This window comes from Erythrolamprus reginae, chromosome 3, assembly GCF_031021105.1.
Source record: "Erythrolamprus reginae isolate rEryReg1 chromosome 3, rEryReg1.hap1, whole genome shotgun sequence".
In the NCBI taxonomy this organism is placed as follows: domain Eukaryota; kingdom Metazoa; phylum Chordata; class Lepidosauria; order Squamata; family Dipsadidae; genus Erythrolamprus; species Erythrolamprus reginae.
In genome coordinates, this window is record NC_091952.1 from 110,933,434 (window position 1) to 110,950,560 (window position 17,127).

Consider the following 17,127-nt stretch of genomic DNA (forward strand, 5'->3'; position numbering starts at 1 on the left):
AATTTTTAAAATTAAAGGAGACTAGGATAGCGCTATTTCGGCCTTGTTCTGGCCTCATCAGCTAGCCATACCCTTACTGGGATTTGATATCCAATTTGATATTTGATATATCCAACAGAAAATAGATCTATCCTAGTTAATTTTCAAATTCAGCAAAAAAACATGTGACACATAAAGATAGAATTGTCAGCTATCAATAAAATTAACTGCCTTGGAAATGGCCCTCGGTTGGGCCAAGAGGCAAATAAGGAGCTTGTGATGTTCCTTCAATGCACCAGGGTGATTCGACACAAAAATATGTAACCCTTCCCTGGTGCAGAGCTGAAGGGATTGGATACTGTAGCCTAGAGGATAATTCTCTGACTTACAAGGCAAAGGTTGCAGGTTCAAGTCCCAGTGGGTATGGCTAGCTGATGAGGCCAAAATAAGGCCAAAATAGATCTATCCTAGTCTCCCTTAATTTTCAAATTCAGCAAAAAAACCTGTGATATATATATATATATATATATATATATATATATATATATATATATATATATATATATATATATATATATATATATATATATGTGTGTGTCAAATGTTTTTTTAGCTGGAATTTTAAAATTAATGGAGACTAGGATGGTCCCATTTATATACCAGGGTGATCCGACATTAAAAAAACCCTATATATATATATATATATATATATATATATATATGTGTGTGTGTGTGTGTGTGTGTGTGTGTGTGTGTGTGTGTGTGTGTGTGTACACACCGTATTTTTCGCTCTATAAGACGCACCTGCTGATAAGACGCACCTAGATTTTAGAGGAGGATAATAGAAAAAAATATTTTGAGACAAAAAGGGGAGAGGAAGAGAGGAAGGAGTGAAAGAAGGGAGTGAGGGAGGAAAGAAGGGAGGAAGGAAAAGGAAAGCAAGAAATGGAGGGAGGAAAGGAAGGAAGGAATGAAGGAAAGAAAGAAAGAAAGAAAGAAAGAAAGGGGGAAGGGACAGGAACAGAGGAAGGAAGCAAGGAAACTTATGAAAGGGGAGAGTAAGAGAGGAAGGACTGAAGGGAGGGAGGGAGGGAAGAAGGTAGGAAGGAGAAAGAAAAGAAGAAATAGAGGAAGGGAAGGTAAAAGAGAGAAAGAAAAAGAGCAAGAAAGAAAGCAAGAAAGAGAGAGAGAAAGAAAGAAAATGAAAGAGAAATAAAAATAGAGAGGGGGAATGAAAGAAATGGAAGGAGGGAAGGAAGGAGAGAAAGCAAGAGAAAGAAAGAAAGCAAGAGAAAGAAAAAAGAATGAAAGAGCAAGAGAGCAAGAGAGAAAAAGAAAGAAAGAAAGAAAGAAAGGCAACTTCAAAGAAAGGCTCACTGAGCATCTCTCACTCTCTCTCTCTCTTTCTATCCCTCTTTCTTTCTTTCTCTTCCTTTCTCTCTCTCTCCTCTTCCTTTATCTCCTCTCTCTCTCTCCCTCTCTCTTTCTCTCCCCCCTCTCTCCCCCTTTCCCTCTCTCTCTCTTGCTATCTCTCCCCCCTCTCCCTCTCTCTCCCCCCTCTCCCCCCTTTCCCTCTCTCTTTCTCTCTCTCCCTCTCTTTCTCTCTCCCCCCTCTCCCACTCTCTTTCTCTCTCTCCCTCTCTTTCTCTCTCTCCCCCTCTCTCTTTCTCTCTCTCTCCCCCTCTTTCTCTCTCTTCTTCTCACTTTCTCTCTCTTGTTTTCTTTCTGTCTGGGCAGATGGCTGTGCTGACCGGAGAAGCGAGCGATCCGGGAGTCCGGGACTGTGTTGCTTTGCGCCATGAAGAGGAAACGGCTCCAGCAACAGGGAAAAGTCGGCCGTTTTCTCTTCATGGCGCAAAGCCACACAGTCCCGGACTCCCAGATTGCTCGCCCAAGGCAGGAGGCGGCGGAGGAGGAGAGGGGGCGGATCGCGCCCCAAGGCAGAAGGCGGCGGCGGAGGAGAGGGGGCGGATCGCGCCCCAAGGCAGAAGGCAGCGACATTGGAGAGGGGGCAGATTGCGCCCCAAGGCAGGAGGAGGCAGCGGAGGAGAGGAGGCAGATCGCGCCCCAAGGCAGGAGGTGGCAGAGGAGGAGAGGAGGCGGATCGGGCGGGCAATAGGGCAGCGTGGAGAAGCCAGGGGCGCATTTGGCCGGAGGCACCGTGGGGAGGCAGGGGCAGCCGCGGCTCCCTTTACTCCTACTGCCAAACCTCCCCGCCCACCTCCCCGCGGGCTGGCAGGGGGATGGGGAGCCCGTGGAAAAGGGCGCGCACGGGTGTATTTGGGGGTGCGCGCAGCTTACAGGGAACGGTGGGCCAGGCAGCAGCTAGCCAGCCAGCTGGCGGGATGGCGCTTCCGAGTTCGCAGCCTCCCCCCCCCTCCCTGCCTGCATCTTCGCTCCATAAGACGGGGCTGATTTTTCATCCTACTTTGGGAGGAAAAAAACTGCGTCTTATGGAGCGAAAAATACGGTATGTATGTATATATATATATATATTTTTGTTTTCGTAAATTTTCACGGGTATATGTATGTAGATTGTTCTGAGTTCGGGTTTTGCCCTGTGTAATATTTTGCATGTTTATGCGACGTTTCGGTGAAATCACATCCACCATCATCAGGCTGAAGTTTCCAAGTTTCCAAGTTTCCAAGTTTCCAAGTTTCCAAGTTTCCAAGTTTCCAAGTTTCCAAGTTTCCAAGCTTCGTGCTGCACGAAGCTTGGAAACTTCAGCCTGATGATGGTGGATGTGATTTCACCGAAACGTCGCATAAACATGCAAAATATTACACAGGGCAAAACCCGAACTCAGAACAATCTACATATATATATATACATATACATATACATATACATACAGTATATATATATATATATATATATATATATATATATATATATATATAATATATATATATATATATATATATATATATATATATATATATATATATATATATATATATGTAGATTGTTCTGAGTTCGGGTTTGCCCTGTGTAATATTTTGCATGTCTATGCGACGTTTCGGCGAAATCACATTCACCATCATCAGGCTGAAGTTCCAATCTTTGTGTTGTTGTAAATGGAATGTTAGCAACTGTCATTTCTTCCTAGTATATAGTGTGGGGGTGGAGATTTGTTTTGAATGTAGCAAATAGATTGGGTGATTATGTTTCAGTGATCTGATTGGTTGGTGTAATCATAATTATTAGAAGGAATGACATGGAGATTTTTATGAAGTGTTTTGTTTAAGGCTGATTTCCAAATATAAAATTCTAAAATCATAATTATTAGAAGGATTGACATGCTGATTATTATGAAGTGTTTTTTTTGTTTAAGGCTGGTTTCCAAATTTCTGGTAGGCGGGACGTGTCATCTCTTTTATTTATGCAAAGGGGTTTGTGTATGTATATGTATATGTGTGTATGTATCACAGGTTTTTCTACGAAATCAATGAAAACACACACATACACACACACACATATATACACACACACAATGTGTATGTATATGTGTGTGTGTGGGGGGGGTTTCTGTCAAATCACCCTGGTATACCCAAATATGGGAGGAGATAAATGTTTCCTTTTGCCTCTCGGCCCAACCCAGGGCCATTTCCAAGGCAGTTAATTAATTTATTCATAGCTGACAAACTATATTCCTGCAAGTTCAAATCCCAGTGAGGTGATGGCTAGCTGATGAGGCCAAAATAAGGCCAAAATAGATCTATCCTAGTCTCCTTTAATTTTCAAATTCAGCAAAAACATGTGACACATACAGAATATATATATGTATGTATGCATGTGTATGTATGTATGCATATATGTATGTATATGTGTGTGCATGTATCTACTGTATGTATGTATGTATGTATGTATGTATGTATGTATGTATGTATGTATGTAAAGAGCTCGATCTTACTAGTCTCCCTTCCTTTTCATTATCAGCAAAAATGTTACACACATACACACACACTATTTATAATAATAAATTATTTATGATAAAATCCAATCTGTCAATTACATATGGTCTACTATACTAAAATTACAATCTATTTAATAGTAAAAGGGAAAGGAATAATCAGTGCAAAGGTTTGCCACATTTGTATAAAATAGCTATAGTGGTTTAGACATGTGTTTCTGATGAATCCTCAATGCTGTTGCACAGAATATAGCTGCCTGTGTTATAGTTATGGACTGCTCGTCCTTAAATAGCCACTGGAGATAAGAAGTGTCAGAACAGCCAGGATACCTAGCAGCTATTGGAATGATTTTTTTTCATAACTCTGTGTAAAAGGAACATTGAAGGTCTGTGTGACCAATGATCTCCACCTCTCCTGAGCCACATGAACTTTTTTGCTACTCTTCTCTACATCCTCTTTAGAGTTTCAACATCTTTTTCTATTATGGTAAAAAAAAAACACCTGGATGCAGTATTCCAAGTATGTCTTACCAAAGCAGTATAAAGCAGTACTAACATTTCATGTGACCTTGATAATATTCCTCCATATGGCATCCATCCCAGAGTTCTTAAAGAACTCAGATATGTGATCGCTGCCCCCCTGACTGATTTGTTTACCCAATCCCTTTTAACAGCAGATGTTCCTGGTGATTGGAGAATGGCCAGTGTTGTGCCTATCCACATGAAGGGTAGCAGAGAAGAAGCTAATAACTACAGGTAAGTTAGCTTGACGTCAGTTATAGTTAAAATGATGGAGACTCTACTCAAAAAGAGGATAAATCAGCACCTAAAAACCAATAACTTATTCGACCCAAACCAGCACGGCTTTACTGAGGGCAAATCATATCAGACTAATCTCATTGATTTCTTTGACTATGTCACAAAGGTGTTGGATGAAGGTGGTGCCCTGGATATTGCCTATCTGGACTTCAGGAAAGCCTTTGATAAGGTTCCACATAAAGAGCTGATAGATAAATTAGTGAAGATTCGACTTAATCCCTGGATAGTTCAGTGGATTTGCAGGTGGCTGAAGTGTGCATATAAGAGGATTGTTGTTAATGGTGAGTATTCTGAGCAGAGCCTGGTTACAAGTGGTGTGCTACAAGGGTCTGTTCTGGGTCCTATTCTTTTTAATATGTTTGTGAGTGACATAGGGGAAGGTTTGGTAGGGAAGGTTTGCCTATTTGCTGATGATTCTAAAGTGTGCAATAGGATTGATATTCCTGGAGGCGTCTATAATATGACAAATGGTTTAGCTTTACTACATAAGTGGTTAAAGCAATGGAAACTGCAGTTTAAAGTTTCCAAATGTAAAATAATGCAGTTGGACAAATGGAATCCTCAATCTGAGTATTGTATTGGTAGTTTTGTGCTAGCAAAAACTTCAGAAGAGAAGGATTTAGGGATAGCGACTTCTGACAGGCTCAAAATGAGTGAACAGTGCAGTCAGGCAGTAGGGAAAGAAAGTAGAATGCTTGGCTGCATAGCTAGAAGTATATCAAGCAGGAAAAGGGAGATTGAGATCCCGCTGTGTAGAGTGCTGGTGAGACCACATTTGGAATACTGTGTTCATTTCTGGAGACCTCACCTACAAAAAGATAATGATAAAATTGAACGGGTCCAAAGACAGGCTGCAAAAATGGTGGAAGGTCTTAAGCATAAAACATATCAGGAAAGACTTAATGAACTCAATCTGTATAATTTGGAGGACGGAAGGGAAAGGGGGTTCATGATTGAAACATTTAAATATGTTAAAGGGTTAAATAAGGTTCAGGAAAGAAGTGTTTTTAATAGGAAAGTGAACACAAGAACAAAGGGGCACAATCTGTGGTTAGTTAGAGGAAAGATTAGAAGTAACGTGAGAAAATATTATTTTACTGAAAGAGTAGTAGATGCTTGGAACAAACTTCCAGAAGCTGTGGTTGGTAAATCCACAGTAACTGAATTTAAACATGCCTGGGATAAACATATATCTATTGTAAAATAAAATACAGGAAATAGTATAAGGGCAGACTAGATGGACCATGAGGTCTTTTTCTGCCGTCAATGTTTCCTCTATTGATATAGCTTAGGACTTCATTGGCTTTTTTTTTTAGCAGCTGCTGCACACTGCTGGCTCATATTTAAGTGGTTGTCCATTGAGATTCCTACATCCATCTCAAAGTTACTGTTGTTGATCTACATGCCACCTATTCTATACCTATCCCTTTGATTTTTCTCGGCCAATGATAAAGCCTTACTTTTTTCACCACTGAATTTGCACTGCACTGAATTAGAATCTGCCAAGATGAGGTACCAGTAAACTTGAACCAGTAGTTATAACCTGGATTATTTGGTTCTGCCATGTACTAGAAGAGCCACATAATGCTTTTATCATCAGAGGCCATTTCTATGAATCGGCATAATCCCACCAGGTTTATGTTTGAATTGAATCATTTTCAAAAGCAGTAAAACCTTTCCTTTTTATAGATCCTGTGAAAATCCCATTTAAACAGGGATCTGAAAGAAAAAATAACCACACTGGCAGTTCCCTTTGTTATCCCACTGAATCACACTTCTGAGCAATCCTGTCAATAATAAATACTGATGTGTTCCAAGACAAGCTTAAAATTCATTTCTGTAGGTTCAATAATAACACTCTAGCTTACTGAGACATGATGGTACTTCCCACTGCCCATGAAGACACTTAGCTGGGTTGGTCCCAATAATGGAATATTGTCGATTGCATGTGTATTCCACGGTGTCACCATGCCTGTATATGAATGACTGAACATTGTCAACAAATCCATTATCAATCCTTGGAGGTCGTCCACATGTTTTTGATTCCTCTGTTGAAAGCAGCAGAAAAAGGAATTATTATATAAACATATTAATAATTTAGCTGCTTCTAACAATTTGCCCTTTGTTTTATATACCCACTACAACTCCATTATCAAACAATCAATCAATATAAAAAATCACAGACAGTTTTTATTTTTTCAGTTTTGTTAGAGGCCTTTAATATCTGTAACAAAAAGTTCTGATCAAATGAAGGAGGAAAATATATGTGAACATCCATATTCCACTTAACATTCAATTTGTACGGATGTCAACTTACAAAGCTTTCCAGACCAGTTTTCAAGTTGCCATAAGCAGCAGTGGGAGGAGAACTGACAGAGCTGCTCAGCTGCCTCAACCAAGAATACATTCCAAACATGCCTTTCGACAGAAATGCCCGACTGGTGGATTAAACCGCCGGCCGAAATTGCCTATGGGGTGGGGGGATGGTGAGTTAGCTCTTTTCAGAGCTCCGAACTTCCGGGTTCGTTTGGAACCCGGAAGTTCAGCTTCTGGCAGTGCGCCAGGAGAGTGCGCTACCTGCTGGTCGGGGGAGGTCCTAGATCGCCCTATTTAAGGGCGATCCGGATAGGACCTCCTTTTTGCTTCCTTCGTTGCCCAGAGCAAACACCCGCCCACCCTCCGCTATCAACAGTGTGTCCTAAGGAGGTCACCTCGGGGCCGAATAGGAATTTTTTGTGGCCTCCCCTTTAGAGGCAGGCGTTTTTTTCACCTATTCCACACTGACGGTGCGAACTGGATTGGTTAGGGGGTGCAGCGCACTTAGATATTAAATAGGCCTCCCTTTAGTCACTGGGGTTTGGCAGGTTAGGGGCAGAAATGGGCAATTAGAAGCAACTGCGCATGCTCCTTTTGGGCATCCTTAAAGGGTGATGGACCGCCTCTCTCCAGGAACTAGAGGTTGGAGCAACGTCGGGGATTGGAGAGAGGATGTCCATGGGAATCACCGGATCCAATTTCCCACGAGGATTGGAGGGTGAACTCCTCCCACACAATGAAGGGGCATGGCTTGGATCAAGGTGAAGGTGGTACCTTCACTTGGTTCAGCAAGGAGTTTTTGCCCAATGTTGCCAAGGAATTTTCTGGTAGGAATTTCTGCCCCGTTAGTTGGCCTCTGCAGGTCCTTAGTTTGTTTTGAATTAAATATTCAAATTTACGTATTCCAATTTATTTAAATTTATGTTAATTAATAAATGACCCTTAATTAATCCACAATATGTTTCAGCGTCTTTACTCCGCCTCTGGGGGGCAATGTATTCCAGGCTACCAGAGCCAGCAGAAGGAGTGTGGGTTTTACAGCAGCCAACATCTTCCTTTGAAGAATGTGATTTATGACACATCTAAGTGGGAGTGGAGAGACCGGATCATGAAGACCCATAAATTACATGGGGTCAAAGCTGACTTCACTGGAGTAATTGCTGGAATATTGCTTTTAATAAATGACTGGATTTCTTTTGAAACTTTGCTCGAGACTCATGAATTAATTAGGGCATCTTTCAGAAACTTCACAGAGAATCAGCTCTGACCACATGTAATTTACAGACCCTCCTGACCCTGTCTTCCCCCAAGGTGTGTCATAAATTGCATTTTCCAATGGAACATGTTAACTGGCTGTAACATCCACATCCTTCCTGCTGGTTCCGGTACAACTGTATTACCATAACGTAAATATTTTTATTGCTAAATATTTGAATAAATTGCTGCAAGTTATCATTTAATTTTCAACATTGAAGTCTTAAACCTGTTATGGTACTTCTAGTGTGATTTGGTGAACCAGCTAGCTACATTAAGCCCACATTTCCAATACATTTTTGGAAATACCAGAAATTTTCCGAATATCATGCTACTTCTAAAAATGTCTGATTTTACCATTTGTTCTCATGGAGCCATGGAAATGCTACAAAGAGGAGGACAACTCTCAATTTCTACTTCCTGTTGTGAGGAAGAAAGACTCCAGTGTTAGAATTAAGTACAGGAATATATTCATGATTCATGAGATTATTACAATAAATCAGAATATAATTTAATTCCTCTATAATTCTGTTACTTAAACACTGGAAAGTAACCCCTTCCATTCTCTTCTAATGTATTGGAATCTGTTTTAAAGGAAGATTCCAGTTTGCACACCATGGAACACTCTCTCCGCCACTCCCCCTCCCAGATAAGTACAGGAAACTACCGTGTTACATTTACAAGTCTGTTTGCTCATATTTCTTCTTGTGAACACATCTTTCAGGTAGCTGCTTCTTACCTATGCATGTTGGTAAGGGTGTCCATTCACCATCCACACACTCTATGACTTTTGATCCATATAGTGCAAATGAGATATCACACTGAACTTCCAATAGATCACCATGCTCAAAAACTGCTTTACGTTCAGCAGTAATTGTGCTATGTGGAATGATTGGTAATGCCAGACAATGTTTAACATTTTCTAGAAAAAAAGAGAATATCATTTTTATTTTGAGTGTCTATTCAGGTCCCATACGGATATGCTTCATTACTATTGTTATTGCAACTATTACAACAACCAGTAGAAGAACAGCAGTAGGTAATGTTTGTTAAAAATGTCAATATAGGTCTAAGAGTATACATTAGAAATAGCCTTAAAAACATAAATAAATAGATTTTTGTGTCCACTATTGTTATATGATACTTATTTCCTCCCTTACCCTCAAAAAGATGCAAAAAGATGTGGATTAAGTTTGCAAATCTTGCAAACACATGTGAAGTTGTATTAATAGCTAGAAATACTCTTCAAGTACGTTTTCAATAATTGTCTTCTTCAAAGCATGTGAAAAGTTAGAAGAGGATCAACTCTCCTGACTTGGTACTAAACAACAAGGGGGAACTGAATGAATAAACATGGGAATAAACAATGAATGAAAGTATTAGAAAGTTGAGGAAAGTGCTCCATTTTAAGAAAAGTAATGCTGAACATGGCCAAACATTTATCTTAAATGCCTAGAAGAAATCTCAAGAGGCCCAATTGTCTAAAGAGTCCTCAGAGAGGGGTGGCATATAATTCCAATAAGTAAGTAACTAAGTGAGTGAGTGAGTGAGTGAGTGAGTGAGTGAGTGAGTGAGTGAATGAATGAATGAATGAATGAATGAATGAATGAATGAATGAATGAATGAATGTCAGAGAAAAGAAAACTTTCTCCTTCAGATTAAATACTGAAGAAAATTCAAAAATAAGTACCGGAAGGTTTTATTGTTGAGTCATCCATGGCTGAAAGAAAAGAAATCATTCATAACTTCAATTACTGTAACATTCTGGATGAGTTTAGGAGCTTGGGAAGTGTGGCACTTATTGAGTGTTTCTTCTTATTCCAGAGCTGCTTCCACCCAATGTAGGATGGAGCAGTGCAGTCTGAACCTATTGCTTTGTGGGGTGACTAAAGACTTAGTCCCATCCCATTCTAAACATTTGTATGAAACTGTTCAGGGAGATCCTTTACCAATTTCTGTGCATTATTATCTTATTTTAATTATACCAAATTGTACATTTCCCTTGCTAATTGTTCAAGTATAGATACTGTCACCATCACCATCCTGTCACAGTATCCAGACGGTTGTGAGGGTCTCAGTGAGGAAGAACAGACTTTAGGTCCAGACTAAACAAAATCAAGTGGCTATGGTTATTGGCTTTATCAGCCTTAAATCTGGAAAAATGTCAACCTTGACTCTTTGCTTGTGTTCAGTTCAAACGTCTTACACATATGGCTCATGTTTGAAGAGCAAGTGGCAACTGTGGCTGGGGAGCTTTGCAAAACTTTATCTTGCATATCTATTGTGTTTGATCTTGACTCAAACCAAGAAATAGACATCATAGAAGGTTAAAATACATTTTATTAATATTTTATATAGCAAACTTGCAGATTTAAATGTCTTCCCCTCATTTGGGCTTTTGCAATTTTTATTTCCTCACTAATTTAGTAGCAGCTCTTCCCTCTATAAAGGTCAATCTTTTTAATTTTTATAGGGAAACTTCTCACAGCAATTAATGCCTTAGTCACCCCTAGATTGAATTATTGCAATGGGACAATTAAAATTCTTGAAAGTTCACTTGGACCCGAATGCAATGATGAGGGTAATTACATAAGTCGCTGTCATGGCTCCCAATAGATTCAAGGTGCAATTGAAGGTGCTGGTTACCATCTGTAAAGACCAACATGGGAAAGAATTGTCTACTTGCAGGGCCAACTCCTCCCAAGTGTACATATTGATCTGATTTCCTCAATGAAAAATGTTCTCTTATGGCACCCAGGTTATGTTCTTTTCTGATGGATACATCAGTCTTTTTCAAACATTTCCCCTCAAGAATTGGTCACCACTTTAAACATCTTTAGAAAAGCAGCTAAGATTTTTCCTTGTGTCTTTGGGTCAGAAGAACCAGATTTCCCAAATTGCGAGTTTCTTACCATCATTTTATTTTCTTAGAAGATGTTAATCGAATGTTTTTATTATTATTGATTGCGGTTTTTTTCTTGTTGTATGCTTCTTCTTGAGCAAGGGATTATACCAGAAGACCTCCAAGTTCCTTTCTAACTCTCTTATTTGGTTGTTTCTTTATATATTTTTCATTATCATATTCTTAACATTTTTCTTTTCAATATCTGTTTCTTTTTTCATTATTTTCTGTACTTTCTATTTTTCTTTTTCAGTTTATATCTTTACTGTTGTAATCTGTTATAAAGTTCTATAAAAATGTACGTTGTTCAATGATCACAATAAAGAAATGGACTTCAAATACAGCTGTTATTTGTCAATACAGGAGAATTGCCATTTCTTTCTTTTTGCAATATACATATCTGGTTTTATGTAGGTGTTCAGTTCAATATTTTATTTATTTATTTATTGGATTTATATGCCGTCCCTCTCCCTATTACAATAGATTTGTAATTCTGCTAGCTGACTTCTTTTTGTGCTTGGCTATATTAAAAGTACTCAAAAGTCCTTTTAATATAATAAAAAAGAAATAATCCTATTGCCTCTAAAATATAAAAAATAGCGCCGGCGGACTTACCCGCCGACGCCGTTTGCAGGAGGGTCAGGCAGACACCGGACTCCTGGCACCCGCCATTTTGGATCTCGGCCAAGGTCTCGCAAGATTGCAAGACTTCGGCCAAGAGTCAGGCCAGGGTGGCCTGATTGCTGACGTATCCGGGCGGGGCTTGCCGGCCCTATATAAGGGCGTGCAGGCCCAGGATCGGCCTTTTTGCCCGGATTTCGTCAGACAGCAGACACTCGGCTGGGTGTGCTTGCGTCAGCCATTTTGGGCGGCCTCGTGTTGCGGCCGCCATTTTGTGGCCTCATTGCTGGTCGGCGAGAAGGCTCTTCATTGCAGAAGGAGCCGCTTCTTCTTAGTGGAACCGGCATTTTAGCCATTTGCCGCTCCGGTTTGCCTCTCCCGGGATCGTGGGGGGGATCGTCCTTGCTTTTCCTCAGGAGCGTGGGGGGGGGATTGAGCAGCGGGCCGGAGACTGGGCTCGCTGTTTGTTGGTGTGCGGCCACATCCTCGGGCGCAGGGGTGGCGGGTCGGGCTGGGTCAGCCCCCGCACAGTGGTCACTGGGCCCCCTAGTTTGGCAGCGTCATTGCTGCTTCACGGCCCGCTCTTCGGAGGAAGCAGTAGCTGTGTTTTGTGAGGCTGGTGGCTTTGCTTGGGCGCCAGCCTCCATTTGGTTTAATCAAAATAAATATATATAAATCGAGGGGTTTTGATTGCCCAATTTAGTATTAATGGGCCCTAGGAAGCGCAAGGCTTTGGCCACACCAGCCCAGCCGGTTGCTGGGCCCAGGAGGGTGGCGAGGCCTTTGGCTCGGGCCAGGACTGATATGGAGGGGGCCCCCTGGAGGTCCCACAAGAGGGAATCGGTCGGGCATCACCTGGTGCCCAACCGGATATGTCTTCTTCCCTCTACTGGGCCAGGGTCCACGAGCGCCTGGATGACTTGGAGCGGTGGAGGTCCGGGTCCGGCACAGGGGGTGCCTCCGCGTTGGCGGCCCTGGGACAGGATCCGGAGGATGCTGCAGCCCAGTCGGGGCAGAGGGCCAAGCCTGGGCAGATGACATCGACGCCGGGTCCCGGAATCCCGGGGCTTCCTTGGATGTCTTCTCCCCCTTTCGGGGCAGGTGAGATCACACCACACACGACATCTCTTTCTATTCCCCCTCCGCCCGGTCAGGCCTTTGTCCCGCTGGGTTTTGCGAGTGGGGCCAATCTTTTTGGGTCTCCGGCGGGCACCTGTAATCAGGTGTGGTCCCCACCGGCACTCGCCCCGGTGGCTCTGCCCCCCGGGGTGGCTTTTCCATTAGGGCCCGGGACGACGGGGGTGGGGGCCTGGGTTTTGCCTGCCCCGGCCGTCATGCCACCACCTCCTTTATTGCCTTACCCGTCGGGGTTCCTGGGGAGGGGGACTTCCACCGTATGGGACCCTTTCGCTAGTCTCAGGGCAGGGGCTATATTGTGCGGTTTGCCAGCCACTCCCCTGGGGTTTCACTTGCACCCGTTGGTTAAGGAGGCAATTTGGAAAGGGGATGACGTGGACCTTTTTTCCTTTTTAAATCAGGAGGTCCCTCAGCAGGGAAAAGATGTAGTGCCTGGGGAGGAGCCCAAGAAAACCAAGGTCAGCAAGTGTTTCAGCTCTTGGCTGTACGCTTCCTTGACCTATGCCTCGGTGGTGATTCCCTGGCAGCCAGCCAGAGCCGCTGCCATGCTCAAATACTTTGATCTCATAGCGAGGGCCCATTTTGAGTATAAAGGCACCATATGGAGGCATTATGACAAGGGGTTTAGGATGCTGGGGGCATTTTACCCCACGCTGCCCTGGGACATGGTGGTGCCTGACCTTTGGTTTCAGGCGACCTACATGTCCGGTAAGGAGGGTTGCGACAGGACAGACAGTGGGCACTACATGGATGAGGAGCCACGGCTTCTACCCCGGCTAAGGCTGCCACGGGGGGTGCAGGGAGGGGTTCCTCCCCTGCATGTCATGGGTTTGCCACAAGAGGGGTTTGTTTTTGCCCCTTTTGCAAATACACACATGCGTGCGGGAACAGCGGGGGCACCCATGCCATGCCAGTGTGCCCCCGCCCAACAAAGGGGGGGACAAAAAAGGAGGGTCCAGCAAAGCAGCCCCCTCCTGCTGGGGGTAAAGGGGCCCAGCCCAATTAATCTTCAGGCTTTAAAGGGTTGGTTGAAGGACTACCACCCTCGCTCGAGAGCGGATGCTCTCTTGCTAGGTTTTTCTGGGGGTTTTAGGATCCCTTACGTGTGGGTTAGGAAAGCCTTCATGTCCAGCAATCTTAGATCGGTTGTTGGACATGAGGACACCGTTAGGGAAAAGATCCGGAAGGAAGTGGCCGAGGGCAGGGTCCTGGGGCCTTTCCCAGAGCCGCCCTTCCCGAATCTTAGGGTGTCCCCCTTAGTTGTGGTCCCCAAAAAGGCGAGTGGTGAATTTAGGTTGATTCACCATTTGTCTTTTCCGAAATTGGAGTCAGTGAATGACTTCATTCCTGACGAACTGTGTTCAGTCTGGTACGCATACTTTGATGCGGCCGTGACCATGGTTAGGAAGTGTGGGGTTGGAGCCCTTATGGGTAAATGCGACATTAAGTCGGCATTCCGGCTCCTCCCCATACACCCCGACGACTTTGTGCTCTTGGGCTTCCACTTTGAAGGTGGTTTTTATGTAGACAGAGCTTTACCTATGGGTTGCTCTGTTTCATGCTCTCTGTTTGAGAGCTTTAGCACCTTCTTGGAGTGGGCGCTCAGGAGGCGCAGTGGTCGGGGTTCGGTCGTTCACTACCTTGATGATTTCTTGATGGCGGGGCCTGCGCGTTCGGAGCAATGTTCGGCTCTAATGCAGGACTTCTTTTGTGCTCATCTGGGGGTGCCTTTGGTCTCCAAGAAGACTGAGGGCCCTGCCACCAAGATTACCTTTCTGGGTATTGAATTGGACTCGGAGGAGCAATCTTCTAGATTGCCCCTGGATAAGTTGGTTAAGATTCGGGGTAAGCTCGATATGGTTCTGGGCTGCAGGAAGGTCACTCTTCGGCAGCTCCAGGAATTAGCGTAGATTCTTAATTTTGCCTGCCGGGTCGTTGGGCCTGGTCGCGCTTTTTCTAGGAGGCTGTACAGTGCGATGAAGGGGCTACGTTTGCCTGATCATCGTACCCGCTTATGCGCAGGGGTCAGGGCTTCTTAGAACGTTTTAATGGGTTGTCATTTTGGAGGCACGAGCTTCTTTTGGAAGCTGAGCTGCAGTTGTGTTCTGATGCAGCGGGGACTTGTGGCTTTGGGGTTGTGTTATGTGACCAGTGGTGCTGGTCTGCTTGGCCTCCAGAATGGAGGGCCTCCCCCCTGGTGAAGGACTTGACCTTTTTAGAGCTCTTCCCCTTGGTTGTGGCCTTAGAGCTTTGGGGGGAGCAATTTAGGGACAAGACTGTGCACTTTTGGTGCAACAACCTAGCGGTTGTCCATGTGGTGAACGCCCTGTCCTCTAAGAGTGACAGGGTTATGCGGCTTGTCCGCCATTTTGTGCACAGGTCTCTGTCCCTAAATGCTTTGTTTTTGGCTAGACATGTCCCCGGGTTAGATAACGGGATTGCGGATGCCTTGTCCTGTGGTCAGTTGTGCAGGTTTCGGACCCTGGCCCCATGGGCACGTGCGTCGTCAGAGGCTTTTCCCGACCACCTTTGGAGCCTGGGTGGGCTCCCGAGCAGTGGAGAGTAGAGGACTGCTGGGCTATGGCTCTCTAAGGGGTGCACAGGCACTCTGGGGGCTTAGCAGCAGGCAGGTAAAGAGTTGGGGATTTCAGGTGGGATAAGGGTTACCCCTATAGTTGGCCTGCCCCAGTTGTATGCCTGGCCGTATTTTGTGTCCAGCTTAGGCTGTGTGGCCTTTCAGTTAGGACTATTAGGTCCAGGTCAGCCGGCCTCGCTTTTTCTGTCCAAGGCGGGGGGGTTTATTGATTTTTCTGGTGACTTCCGCATTCGGAAGATGTGGGAAAGCTGGGCGAGGGAGCGACAGGGGTCCCCTTCTGATGCTCGTCGGGCCCTGATGGTGCAGCAGCTGTCACTGATTAGTCAGCTTGGACAGGCTGTGTGCCTCTTTGTACGAGGCCCGTCTTTTTAGGGCAGCGACTTGTGTCATGTTTTGTGGGTGCCCTATGGGTTAGCAAGGCCAGGGCCTTATCACAGGCTGACAAGTCACTCCGCGCCTTCCATTGCATTGCTTTAGTCTAGCTGGGTTCTAGTGTACAGGGTTTGGCCAGGCCAAGTATGGATCCCGCCGGCTAGGGAATGCTTTGTTCCGTATCGGCGCTGTCACTAGTGCGGTAACGGCGTTTCTCGATATGGAGGATTTGGGGACGTCGACCGATGGCGGTCAGATATTAGGCCAGGTTCACGTTTGGCCCTCTTCCATTTAACCCCGCCAGGACGTGACCGAAGGTGTTGCTTTGGGTCATAGAGCGATTTGGTCTGACCACTCAGCAACAGAGTACCGCCGGGGGGACCCAGCCGTCGTTGGCGGCTGGGCCATTGTTGTCTGGCTGGGGAGGAGGGGTGTGCGGTGGGAAGGGTGTTTCTACCGCTATGGCTGGGAGGGCGGCATCCCATTGCTGCGCCCAGGTGGTGCTGGGAGGGCGGCATCCCATTGCTGCGCCCAGGTGGTACTGGGAGGACGGCATTCCATTGCTGCGCCCAGGTGGTTCTGGGAGGGCGGCATTCCATTGCTGTGCCCAGGTGGTACTGGGAGGGCGGCATCCCATTGCTGCGCCCAGGTTGTGCTGGGAGGGAGGCATCCCATTGCTGCACCCAGGTGGCTGGTCTTGCTCCTCGATGGCAATGACCTGGGCCTGCTTGGAGGTCAGTCATTGATCTGCCAGGCTCGCAAAGACTGCGGTGGCTTCGCACGTGTGGCCCACCATGCAAGTGGTGTGGTCTTCGATCCTCCCGGGGATCATTTGTGGGTCGCCATTTCCCTTAGGGCCATTCACCGGGTTAGCGGGGAGCTAACTAGGCCCTGGGTAAGGCAGTCAGGGATTTAGGTCAGGTAGTAGTGGCCCATTCCCACATCCCTATAGATCAGCCTCGGCTTTACCGGGCTGTCGGTGTTCACCTGTCAGAACAGGTGAACGCCATTTTCTTACAGGTCCTGCAGCGGTCTCTGCGTGAGCTGGCGCGGTTAGACGGGGGAGTCGGGGGGCCAAGATAGAGATCTGACCCCCGCTCCGTGGCAGGTTAGGGGTGGAAAACTGGGTGGTGGTTTAGCAACTGCGTGTTCTCCGTTGGGCATCTTTGGTGATGATTGACAGGTTCTCTCCAAGCTTGTGGTTTTGGCGACCTGAG

At 45.0% G+C, this 17,127-nt stretch overlaps 1 protein-coding gene across 3 annotated transcripts in view; it reads right to left on the reverse strand.

Annotated features, from left to right (window-relative positions):
* The window catches only part of LOC139164353 (complement factor H-like), a 54,678-nt gene that overhangs the window by 11,337 nt on the left and 26,214 nt on the right, over positions 1 to 17,127 (reverse strand). For all 3 annotated transcript variants that reach the window (XM_070746368.1, XM_070746366.1, XM_070746367.1), the window contains 2 exons: positions 9,022 to 9,204; positions 6,581 to 6,760 (listed from right to left, as the gene is read on the reverse strand). In XM_070746368.1, coding sequence (XP_070602469.1) covers positions 6,581 to 6,760; positions 9,022 to 9,204 — 363 coding nt within the window. The remainder of the gene's footprint in view (positions 1 to 6,580; positions 6,761 to 9,021; positions 9,205 to 17,127) is intronic.